This window comes from Mobula birostris, chromosome 2 (assembly GCF_030028105.1).
Source record: "Mobula birostris isolate sMobBir1 chromosome 2, sMobBir1.hap1, whole genome shotgun sequence".
Classification (NCBI taxonomy): Eukaryota; Metazoa; Chordata; class Chondrichthyes; order Myliobatiformes; family Myliobatidae; genus Mobula; species Mobula birostris.
Window position 1 is genome coordinate 140,701,361 of NC_092371.1, and position 13,000 is coordinate 140,714,360.

General features: G+C 37.8%; 1 protein-coding gene across 1 annotated transcript; it reads left to right on the plus strand.

Annotated features, from left to right (window-relative positions):
* Positions 1-917: 917 nt before the first annotated feature.
* tcf21 (transcription factor 21) lies at positions 918-11,856 on the plus strand. Its single transcript, XM_072249761.1, has 2 exons — positions 918-1,511; positions 3,992-11,856. Exons 1-2 carry the CDS (start codon positions 1,050-1,052, stop codon positions 4,079-4,081), a joined length of 552 nt encoding a protein of 183 aa, XP_072105862.1. The 5' UTR covers positions 918-1,049; the 3' UTR covers positions 4,082-11,856.
* The last annotated feature ends 1,144 nt before the right edge of the window (positions 11,857-13,000 follow it).

Below are 13,000 nucleotides of genomic sequence, written 5' to 3' on the forward strand. Positions count from 1 at the left end.
GAGCAAACATATATGGGCATCCTGCTTTTCAAACTGGAGAAATGTTGTAAAGACAAAAGGCCGTTTTTAGTTCAACGGCGGAATTTCCCTAAATATAAACAAAACTTTGCTCAACTAGAATATGGATGAGGTTGTTTCCAAAGATATATTTTATTCCTCGAACCACGAATGAGCGAATAGGGAAGGGGTGTTAAGGTCTTACTTAGTTGGGGCTTTTCACGGTCTTAGGACTACCCAGAGTAAGTTAAGGCTGATTAAGTAATCGTGAAGTGTAATCGATATTGTGAAGTAGGTAGAGAAGAAGGCAAAACACAGAAACACCAATAGTTTAATGAACATTTCACCTGTTTTTGAAGAATGTATGTTTTGTTTTTGAGGTTACAATTAGTTCCTTTTACCTAGGTATGTTAACACGCCAGCTTAATATTTTATTTTAAATTGCGTGGGGTAAAGGAATCCGTGCACATAAATTAATATATATAATAATTGAACTCTGCGACTCCGGTAATTCTTTTGAAGCTGGTGAACCGGGCCCATCAAGGTTGAACAGAAAGCGTTTGTTGACTCGAGAAATCGTAAAAGAAAGCCATTCGGAGCGACTTCCTTTATAAGTTAATAGTATATTTACAGAAAATATAACCATAAAACATGTAAGTGGAAATTTTCTTTAAATTGCTGATAATATAAATACCTTGAACTTCGTCAATAGATTAAGTTCTATTCGTGTCAAATCATCTAGTTGTAATTGCTAAAGAATTTCCAGATTTGTTTTATAGACTAGTCGCAAAATGTCGAATCTCTGTAAAGTTTCCCGAACAAGTATCCCAACTGAGAATCGCGCGCTACCAGCGTCTGTCAAAACGCCGTGAGCCCTCCCCCCTTGTTCCAGGTCCCGCCTCCACGGCAGCGAGATAAATTGCGGATGTCGCATCCAGATCGCAGGGTCTTCAACCAAACTAAGTGGAGGAATTCACTCCAGCTGAAAAGCGCCACGTTCCGAACCTCTTCAGTGTCTTTAAACTAAACTTGCAGGAGATCGTGGCGATACCATGTCCACTGGGTCCGTTAGCGATGCCGAAGATCTTCAAGAAATGGAAGTGCTGGGCATGGAGGAGGAATGCGACGCATTAAAGAGGAAATCTAACAAGGAGTTCTGCACTTCCAACGACAGCAACGAAGACAGCTCCAACAACGAGCACGAGTCCCCCAAAAAGGGCAGGGGGTCTTCGGGAAAGAGGCGCAAGACAAGCTCCAATAAATCTCCCCTGAATGGGGTGACCCAGGAAGGGAAACAGGTTCAGCGAAACGCAGCAAACGCCAGGGAGAGGGCCAGGATGCGGGTGCTGAGCAAAGCCTTCTCTCGGCTCAAAACCACCCTACCCTGGGTCCCCCCGGACACGAAACTCTCCAAACTCGACACCCTGCGACTGGCTTCCAGCTACATCGCACATTTGAGGCAAATCCTAGCCAACGACAAGTATGAGAACGGCTACATTCATCCAGTCAACCTGGTAAAAATCTACCTTTTGCTAGAACAGAGAACTTTTCACGAGGTTTTAAAAACCACGCACGCAAGCGTGTGCATCCGACTCTGGGCGTGTGGAGGGTTGTATTTGTATGTGTATGAATTTGTCTGTTCGTCTGTTTATTCTTGTATGTATGTGGGTTTATGAATTGCATTATATACATGCGCGAGCTATTATGTGAAGGTTTGTTTTATTAAGTATCCAATTACATCCGCAGAGGTGTAAAGGGACAAGTTCACAGCATATATGTATTTGTATGTGTCCATGTATATGAGTGAGTGTGTGTGTGTGCGCGCGCGCGCGCGCCAATATATGCGTGTGACTGTGATTGTAGCATGGCATTAATGTTCCATATATGCATGAAATTGTGTGCGAAGAATTTATATGTGATTCTGTGAATCACTGTGCGTGAGTTTATGTGATGTGTGCGCGGTTGTGTTAATGTCTGAATGTACACGAACCGGCTCGCAGAGCCCAGTAGCAATAAATCAGTCCGATGCATTCAGATAAACAGACAGTTTTGTGTTTATAAAACTTTCCCAGACGATAACAGATAAGCACATCGAGCTTGTTGCTTTAAACAGACAACTCAGAAACAATAATCCACAATTAGTTAACCGAACCAAATCTTTCGCTTCATTTTATCAGAGTCTATTGAAGTCCTTTGTGATCGGGGAAAAAGTAGATTTTTATAGACAAGTCTAACGAAAGTCAAATTCGGTAGAAAGGGGGTGCTTTGTTTAGAGTGCGAAAGTATAGAGAATCTGTTATTAAGCTATGGGAATTTGTAACACTTATAATTGGAGCAGGAAATAAAAGACGGAGTTGTCTAATTGAACAGAAGCATAGGTTACGCTACAATTGGGGTATATGGACAATACAGAGGCAAACCTTTTATACAAACTCTTATTAGTTATTCAAGTAGAATACGCATTTCTTTATTTGTTAGTAATTAACCACAAATCACCTTAATATGGAGGTGCAATTAATATTAAAGCGCGGAAGATGCAACGCAAATCCTTTGAACTTCTCTGAAGGGACATTGTTTTCCGTTAGATCACATCTGAACAATAATAATCAACCCACCTTTTTGCTTCTGCACTATCGTTAACTAAGGATGTCAGTAGATTAAAGAATTGGAGATCTCGTGAAACTTCTTTCAACAGTTTTGGAAACCAGAGGCCACAGAAAATCTGTTTAATATTTTTTCAAGATCTGTTGTATCTGTTTTCTTTCTTTTTACTCATTATATCTGAGAACAAAGAGATTTTCAGATACACTTGAAATTATAAGTATCCCTTTAAATAGCTGTTTTCTTGTTAAATGAAATGCATATTTTCCGTTTCTAATACCACAAACTGCAAATCACCTCCAAAATGAAATATTCTGGTAAAACAATATTTCAAGGCTTTCCCAAAGAACAAAGGTGAGAATTTCTAAATAGTACTGGCAGTCTCTGTGAATATTATAAACCACCTCTTCACATTATACATACTTTGATCAAATTAATTTTAATCAGCTATTAGAGATAATTGTTCTTTGATTTCTAGAATGTACAGTATATATTTGTTTCACTTTAATGTTACAAACCGTTTGTAGATACAAAGTGGGACACGCAGCAGGCTGACATATAATCAATATATTTGCCTTGAACAATTCCCGGAGAATACTTAAACTTTGTACAATTTTCCATTTAAAATAATTTAATTTTGTCACGTCCATACAAATATTTTAAAACTTGTTAACCCGAAATTCATGATCTGGCAGTGGATTTGCGATTGTTTTCAACTTTTTTTTTAGAACTAAGATGATCAATTAGATACTTCCTGATTCTTTCAGAACATCTGATCCTTTCAAATGTTGAAACTGTATCCCTGAGACTTGCAGAAACAAAAAGAAAGGCCTTAATACAGAAACTGAACACAATATATCTATTGGATTTATTGTCTGCTAAAATACTTATTACAGTCTACTCCAGAAATTCACATTTTTTCATATAGAAAGAAAGCAAAAAGAAATTTATATACTTTAAAGGGACCAAACATCGATCAAGAATTGAAATTACATTTCAAATTTCATGGTCAATGATATTGAGTGGCTCTTTTGAACATGTGCAATTCTTGTACTTTAATTGAGTTTAAATATCAATAATCAAAGTAGAATTCTTAATTTGTTTTATCAACGCATGTCTCCCAAAAACGTGAATGGTGACTGAATTTCGTTCCTGGTTTTACCAGATGAGACATGAATAATCTCTCTTGATGCAGATTGGCTTGGACTTGGATGGAGTTAACTTGTTTTTCGGGTTGAAATCATCAGTTAGTTCCGTTTGTTTCTCTGCTGTCTGAATATATCAAGGTAAACGATGGGATAACCTAGACATGACAGGTGGCCCCAATAATGAACACACTTGACATGATGTTTGTTCGGAATGCAAACCAACGTTGTCCTTTTTTTAATTTTAGACATGGCCGTTTATGGTTGCGGGAAAGCCAGAAAGCGAGCTAAAGGAAGTTGTAAATGCAAGCCGTTTGTGTGGGACTACAGCGTCATGACTAAAAGGGGGAAATAACAAAATCACAGGAAAATTCAGAAGCCAAAGAGAAATATCACTAAACCGAGAAAGGAACGGTCGAAGCCCTGTGCGTATCTCAGACCGGCCGAATGTTCCACTCCTGGCGTATCGATATCGTTCAACTGCTTTGCTGGTCAAAGTACGAAAGGGATGTTACGCCTTCATTTATAATAGTGACTAGACTTTAATACTGTTGGGCAAGATGTTGTAGGTACGTTGAATTCCACAGATGACTTTGATAGTCATATGCTGTGTATGAAAGCATCATATAAAAGATATATATATATATTTTCTTTATCCGCAAGTCTTTACAAATCCTGTAAATAAAAAAAATTGCTTTATATTTAAACTACAGTGATCGTGTCGCCATGTATGACAGTCTCCCGTCTCTCTCCATGTATATGTGCTATGATGCAGGCATTGCTGCGCTGACTGATGGCCCTCTGGGTTTGCTTCCATCAGACCCCCGAACCTCGACAATAGAGACGACGGAGTGACAACAGTAACCATTTGTTTATTTATTCCACTAAAAGGATAAGCAAGAGATAGCTCATGTTAGTTGAGTCAGGGCTCAAAGAAAACAAACATCTAAGCCGGCTTTGCATCGCTGGAGTTTACGTATCAGTTGCTGACCCAGTCCGTGCCAAAGGAGAACAGCCGCTCGAAGTCGAAGATAAGATGCTGAGTTAGAAACAAAACGTTCAGGTTTGGGACTTCGGGGACCCTTTAGGTTTCAGGTGTTCATAAATGTAACTTTAAGAGGCATTGAGGAAAACAAAACGTTTATATTTTTAAAAACGCAAACACGAGGAATTCTGCAGGTGCTGGAAATTCAAGCAACACACATCAAAGTTGCTGGTGAACGCAGCAGGCCAGGCAGCAACTTTGATGTGTGTTGCTTGTCGTTTAAATTTTTGTCAGGTTTCAGGACGAGATAAAATTACAACACACTGCTTACTGGTACAATGGATGTTTCGTTGTAACACTTTCCTTATTTTTTTTTGATCGCTGCCCCAGGCCGCAAACTCGATTGTTCTGGCAGAAGGCAACATGTTTAATTAGGGGTATGAAAACATGATTCAGCAACTGAAATATAAAATAGAGAATGTTGGAAAAACTCAGCTGGTCAGGCAGCGACGGTGGAAAAGAGAAATGACCAACATTTCGAATCAACGGCCCCTCCTAACCGACCTCCACTGTTTGTCCACATCGGGAATTACTGAAGCATAGGATTAGGGCTTCACCTCACCCAGTGTCTGTTCTACTAACCGTGTACCACCACTCAGGCAAGATGTCGAAAGTAATCAACACAAATGAAATTAAGTTCACCAATCATTAAATGATAAAGTTAAATAGAAAGTGGAGTAGAAAGCTGGCGATCAAATATGGAGAGAGAAAGGTCAATGTGACTTTATTTTGAGATTGCGCAACAGCAACATTTCATAACATATAATTTAATTGATCCACCCCGAAGGCTCTCGGCCCGAAAGGTCAACTGTTCGTTCATTTTCGTAAATGCTGCCTGACCGGCTGAGTTCCTCCAGCATTTTGTATGTGCTACTTTAATAAGGTAAGGTTTTATAAGCCAGACGGTGGGGAATGGGGGAATGAATGTACGATTACGATGTGGTCTACTCGGCATCCATCATAAACAGAATGATACTGCAGAAGACTCGACGTAGTTTTAAGTCCTCATCGCCACCCCCGCCCCCAACACCTTTAGATCGGAGCTGAGACAAGAAAACTGCACAAGGAATTTAAAAAAAACTGTATGCGCGCCGATTAAATAATACAGCATAATTTAATTTGGGTTAATGATGTAAATTGACATATTTGAACCTCTGAGATTACATGATAATTCAAATTAATCAGATTGTGTTTCAATGCAGATTTCCGGGTGTTTTTTTTCCCCAGCGGACCTTTCCCATTTCATGAAGAAAGACAATAGCAATTAGTTTTATTTTTTTTTAAACTCATAATGAGTTTCGGGGAATTCTCAGAAAATCTGCTCTTTGAATTTCAATAAGGTTCATTTGAACAGCTCGGACACCCAGGATTACTACTTTTGAAAACAAATGAAAGATTTAAAAATGTTATTCCCCCTGTTCCTGCTTGGTAGCTGCATTGTTCTCGCTTCGCTGTTGGTAAGTCCAGTATTTTCACTGGGCTTTTATGGTTTTGATGTGACTCAATCCCTTTAATTTTGTTCTTGATTAGTTCCAATTATCCAGTCAATCAAGGGACCAAGGCTATTGCTTTTCCATCCATCTCCTTTCAGATTTCAAGATGGACATCTGAGATCACCCAGTAAGAGTCATTCACCAAAATAAGGCATCTCATCAGTAGCAGATTTAGAACTGAAAGTGGTTTTATGGAAGAGTCAATGTTAGGACTTACCTTATTCCTAATTTATATAAATGACTTGAATGTGAATGCACGAGGCTTGATCAGTAAGTTTGTGGATGACGCCAAATTAGGAGGTGTTGTTAATAATGAAGAAGGTTATTTTAGATTACAGGAGAGGATCAGTTAGAAATGTGCGCTAAGGAGTGACAAATTGATTTCATATAGATAGATGTGCGGTGAAGCATTTTGACAAGTCAAGCTGGTATAGGACTTATATAGTGAATGGGAAAGTAATGGAAGAGAGGGGCTAGGAATACCAGCGCTGAGTTTGATGAAAATGGTGTCATAAGTGGACGGGGTAGTGAAAAGGCCATTTTGCAAGCTGGCCTTCTTCAGTCAGGGCAATGAGTATAGGAGTTGGGGCATTATGTTGCAGTTATATAAATTGTTAGTGAAACAATACTTTGGGTACTGTGTACAGTTTATTCATCCTGTTATAGGAAAGATATAAACTGGATAAAGTTCAGAAGAGATTTACAAGGATGTTTTCAGCACTATGAAGAAGTTGACAAGGATAGGACTTTATTCCTTGGGATGTAAGAGAATGACCAGTGACCTTATAGAGGCTTATACAACCATGAGAGACATTGATAAGGTGGAAGCAGCCTTTTGCCAGAACTAGGGGGCATAGATTTAGGAGTGAGAGGAAAGATTTAAAAGGGACTTAAGGAGAGTCATTTTAATGCAGATGGTAATGAGTACATGGAATGAGCTTCCAGAGAAAGCGGTCAAACTAGATGCAATAGTATTATTTATGAAGCACTTGGGTATGTTCAGCAGGAGAAGGGCTTAGGGGGACATGGGCTAAATGCAGAAAATTGGGACTAACTTGGTGGGCACCATGGTCAGGATGGATTGGTTGGCCTAAAGGGTCTGTATCCATGCTATATTGGTCTATGACTATCCTGGAAGTTGAAATCCTTTAAGGTTTCTAATTTGACCCTTTCTTCCTTTATATAGTGCTTTGCAAAATCTCATAGATATTTATGCAACATTGAAAAACTATGTTCCAGTAATGATAATTTCATGTTCTCGACTGCATAGAAGCTGGTGTTCCTGATCACAGACCATCTGAGAATATGTCGTAACCTATGCAGAGTTAAAAGGAGGAAGTTTGGCTTGGTATTTGGTGTGGGAGTTCAACTCTCTATAAAACTAGCCAATCTGTTGATTTTTGACAGGGAGTTTTGCACACGGTATTTGTTTTCCTCGGTGACATTTTGCTTAAATGTGTTGCTCAAATGTATATAAGTTCAAGTAGCCAAAGATTCTTATTTGCTTATTTATCTTGTTATTGTATACATCACTGCAATATTAACTTCTGAGCTATGAGCCTGCTCCATACATATTCTCTCATTTCAATTCTTATTTCAAGACTGTTAGTTCTGTTCCCATTCAATGTTTCACAAATCACCCACTCACAATTGGTTTTAAAATCTTTGTGACTTGGGTCATATGCCCTTTCAACTTTCTCCAAAAAAAACCCAATTTTGGAGCATAAATTGCCAGGAACTTCCTGCCTACTTTCATAAATCAGTTCCTAGTTTATAGGAATGCCACAGGGACATTGTGATTTGAAGAAGGAAGGCATGAACTTACAGTGGAATGTCACTTGCACACTGCCACTATTTAATGGGTAGCACAGTAGCATAGCATGGTGTAACACTATTACAGGGCTATCGACCTGCGTTTAATTCCTGCTACTGCCTGTAAGGAGTTTGTACATTCTTTCTGTAACTGTATGGGTTTCATCTGGGTACTCCAGCTTCCTCCTAAATCCCAAAGACATATTGGTTAGTAGGTTAGTTGGTCTCATTGGTATAATTGGGCAGTGTGGATTTGTGGTCCAGAAGGGCTTGTTATTGTGCTGTTTCTGTAAAGAAATAAATAATGGTCATGCTGTTAAGTCCAAAATGCTGCCCAGTTGGATCTGAGATGGATTTGAGCAGCCATCTGAGATAGGTTCTAAACTAAGAGTGTGTCTTTTCAAATAGTGGTTTATTCTAAACAATTTTCTGACCATAGATTCATCAATGTTTTGAATATATTAATTGATGTGTGGAGATTGTTCTCCTAGGCCAAGATTCAGATTGACATCCATGTAACTCATCCAGATTGTGGAGGTTACAAATCATAATCTCAGATAGTGGAGAGCATAAGTACTCTGAGTTTAAATGCTGCAATCATTTTTGCCCGTTGACTGTATAAGACAGTATGAAAAGGATTAAACAAGCAAACAGTAGTTTATATTTACTGTGTGATGAGACTGCTCGAATGAACAAAAAAAATCAAACTACTGGAAGAATGCAGTGGGTCAGGCACATCTGCAGAAGCAAAGGGATAGTTAATGTTTCAGATAAAGACCCTGTATCCTTTTGCCTCCGCAGGTGCTGCTTGACCTGCTAAGTTCTTCCAACAGCTTTTTCTCAGGTCCCAGAACCTGCTGACTTTTGCGCCTCTGCCTTAGTAAACAAGTAACCTCAGAAGCATCTCCTAAAGTGTTACAAATGTCTATTAGGTTTGAGAGTGCTTGACTTCAGTTTGAAACTAGGATATTAAATCTGTAAAAAGAAAACTAAGTACATATGATTACTAGGAAAGATTGGGAAACCAAATTAAAATATATCACAGTACATAAACAATGACAAATGTTTAAAGAGTAGCTCATGATTTACAGGATTTATATTCCTTGATGGATGAAAACCCTCAGGAAAAGTGGTCTAATGAGAAATTTTAAAGATTGTAATCATTTAAAAGCACAAGATCATAATGTTGCCAAAAGGAAAGCCTAAGGCCTGAGAAGATATTAAGATTGCAACAAATGAATCCTAGAAAGAGAGAGAAAATAGATTATTAAAATAAACCAACAAGAGGCAAAAATGGATTTAAAAAGCTTTTCTAAATATATATAAAGGAAGGTCAGTGAATGAGAAAATGTGTTCCTTAGATGCAGAGACATAAGTCATAATGGGGAATAAGGAAATTGCAGAGGCATTAAACAAGTGCATTGTATGTACTTTAATGAAGATATACTGTAAATTACACCATAAGATAGTGACAAAACTATATTTCTCATATGATTACACAATTTAAATTAGTCATAAGGCTCATTACTGGAGTAGTTAGTGAAACTGAAAATTGGCGAATACTTTAAGCATATATCCCTGGGTCTTTTGTAGTTTGGTAGCCAGCAGATGGTGGATGTATTGGTTTTGATCTTTCAGAGTTTTCCGGATATTAGATTAGCTCTCATGAATTAGAATAAAATAAGCATAACCTTGTGATTGAAGAAGGGAAAAAGAAATTAGGGTATTGTCCAGTTACCTTAGAGAAATGCAATTATTTGTTCATTGAAGTGTGTTTACAGAACATAATATGTCTGTGAAGATGAAGTTATTTGAAGGATCTTGACCTTGGATTTGATACACAATTCTGTTAAGATTGTTTTTATCATTAAAGATTGTAGAATTCAGCAAAGGATGCATAAGATATTGTAATGCTGCAGTTTGGGATACTAAGGCATTCAGGGTGGCTTGATGGGAATTGCCTTGGGTTAAGAGCTCGGTTCTTTCTGAAATATTATAAGGAGAAACTTCATGCTCGGGTTTTAAAATCTTTAGACTTCTCAAACTTGAGGGTTGTGGATGCCCAGACATGCATTCAATCCCTGTTGGGAGGAGTAGATACTTGGATACTAGTGGAATCAGAGTGTGTGGAGATTGAGTGGGAAAGCTGGAAATGAGGCATAGGATCAGTTACTATTTGAATGAGAGGACTGTTCAGTACCTGCCTTCTATTCCTTATATGCTTGTAACGATCAGTGAAAAGGATTGAAGTGTTGGAGGATTGGAGAGAGTTGGGAATGGTGGGAGGGTTGAGCTTTGATGTTAGGAAAAAAGGATCAGCCCATGGCATGTAACTCTTTTTCTATTTCTTATTCAATCGAACTTATGACAACTTGTTCTTATCAGAGAAAATAAAGCTTAAAGCTGTTTTTTTTTACCCTAAATGTTGGTTGCTTCAGTTCTGCTAACATGTCAACAGCAACTCAGTGTTGACTTTCACTCACCTGTTCCATCACAAATGTCCAACAGTGTGCACTATTGCTTAACTTGTTTATAAATCCTTTTAACTATGCAGACTTTGTGTATATATCATGTATTTAAAAGAATATTCACTCTATTTTACATTATTTCTGCATGTATTTCCTTTTTCGCATTAATTATAAATCTTAACTTGTTCAAATTAATAAGCTATTTTCCGACCTGTCCTTGGCTTCTGTTGGTGACCAGTGCAGCAGGAACATTCCAGGCTTGGCACCCCTCCTGTGTTTTCTGAGCTTTGTTTCTTGGTAATTTCTGCTCAGCATCTGCCTGTTTGACATGGCTGTAACTAAGATCTAACTGCAACTGGAAGTTCGAGGTACATCCATCCCAACCTCAAGCACTGAGAGTTAAATCACTAGATCTCAGCACCAGAGTCCTTTACTATTGTTTGTTTCTAGTGAACAGAGGGCTGTGAAATCTTGCTCAAACTCAGCATGGTCTAATGTGTTATTTATCTGCAAGGTAGACCTGAATGCTAATCTTGATTGATCTTTGGTCTCTAGCAGGAAATTCTGAATTTAATTTACCAGCACCAGATTACTAGACTACATTTCATTAGAAAAAAATATTTAAAATGATTCTACATAAGAGACATTTTTGTATTAGAGTTTGTCTTTTGTTTAGAGTTTTAGTAATTTTATATTCTCAAAATTAGCTTGGACTTAAACCTCAAAAAGTGGCGCTGCAATCTGGCAATCCCATTCATCATTTCTCTAGTGTACGCCTTGATGAAATTAACAATGTACAGGGCTATTTTTCACTTAGTTTGGGGGAACGCAGACAAATTACTGCTCACTATTGCTTCTGTTGACGGGGTAGGAAATTGTACTGATGTTTGTGCTATAAGAGAGTATGTGGCCTGTTGTCATGCTATTGGGTGATTTATGAAAATGACATTTTGGCTCAAACAAATGTACAAAAATCTGTTATTTAGTAGCCATAAAATCTGGATATATTTATATATAAAGGGAGTTACAGATGGAAAAGTGATTGTATCCTGTCCAGAATTGATTATAGCGTAACGAAGTCAAGTGCATAAATGCAACATATCAAAATAAGCTTCTTAATAATACATAAGCACCCAGGATCAGACTGAGTTTGTAAGCAAACTATCAAAAATGTTTATAATATGGAATAGAATGGAGTAAAGCAAAACAGAATATTTTGATATCCTGAAAAAAACCACAATCATTTTAAAAACAAATATCTATTTATTTTGATCATTTGTAATAAATAAAAATATGGCAACAAATGAGTCATTTATTTAATGATTACTCATTACGTTAGCTGGCCAGTGGGTATAGTGGCATCAGCACCAGACTTCGAGGTGAATGGTTCCAAGTTCGAATCTGCCCAGCTCCTTGCACACTTTCCATCTGTGCTGGGCTGAGCGTCAAGCTAGTAGCTCGGCCTCATAAAAATCTGACAAATGCTACGGAAAAGGCAAAAATGCTGCCTAATGTGCCGCAAGGTGCAAAAGAGAACATCAACTCATTACATCAATAACTGTCCTGCTGTTGTTCTGAAGAAATATGCTTTTAACATGATCTCAGTCAGATGCACACTTTAAAATAATTTTAAAGGACCTTCAATAGAATTTTTTCCAGAAAAGAGTTAGAAAGCTACGTCATAAGTTACCGTTAAGGTGTAGCACGTATCAAACATATGTAGTAAGAACTCAGACAGCTTGGATATTGTAGCAGATAGTACAGTTATATGTATATTGCTTTAGACCTTTGTGCAGTATTCAATATGGTATCAAATATCTGCCAATCTCTAACTGGAACACCGATGACCTGAATGGAAACAATCAGCAGGCTGGATTATCCTACACCCATTTTCATTTCGTATGTGGACACTTTTTCAGTAATCATGGCAAAACTAATATGAGTGAAAGTAATCCATTCCTGATGTATAAATTGGCCATAGAGGAAGGAATAAAAATTGCAATATAAAATAGGGTCTTTAGCTTGGAATCTTTCTCATCAGCCCAATGTATTTTAAATTGAAAATCTAACTTTCATTTTTATCAAGATCAAATTAAGCTATTCTGGAATTTTGGAATTTATATATTCTTGTCAATATACCACCATGTTTCTATTGATATATCTGTGGTTAGATAACCCTTAGCTATGTCAGACATATTGAACGTAGAATGCAGGGAGGAAATGGAGATGGGTAGCTAGCAGATGCATCCTCCCACTCCTTTCCACCACCACTACCACCACAATCACTCAATACATCCCGTCACATTGATTACTAACCCAAACACAATGATATCATCCTGTTCAAATGGATTATAGTATTAAAAAAAAACTGGAGTTCATTAACAGAGCAATTCGAAACAATTTTCTCAAGTTTTGAGTTCACAAATGCACATAGAGAGA

Excerpts from the sequence above, each read along its gene's own strand:
- tcf21 (XM_072249761.1), top strand. The coding sequence starts at position 1,050 with ATGTCCACTGGGTCCGTTAGCGATGCCGAAGATCTTCAAGAAATGGAA. Across the intron at positions 1,512-3,991 it reads ACATTCATCCAGTCAACCTG|ACATGGCCGTTTATGGTTGC; the intron begins GTAAAAATCTAC and ends TTTTAATTTTAG.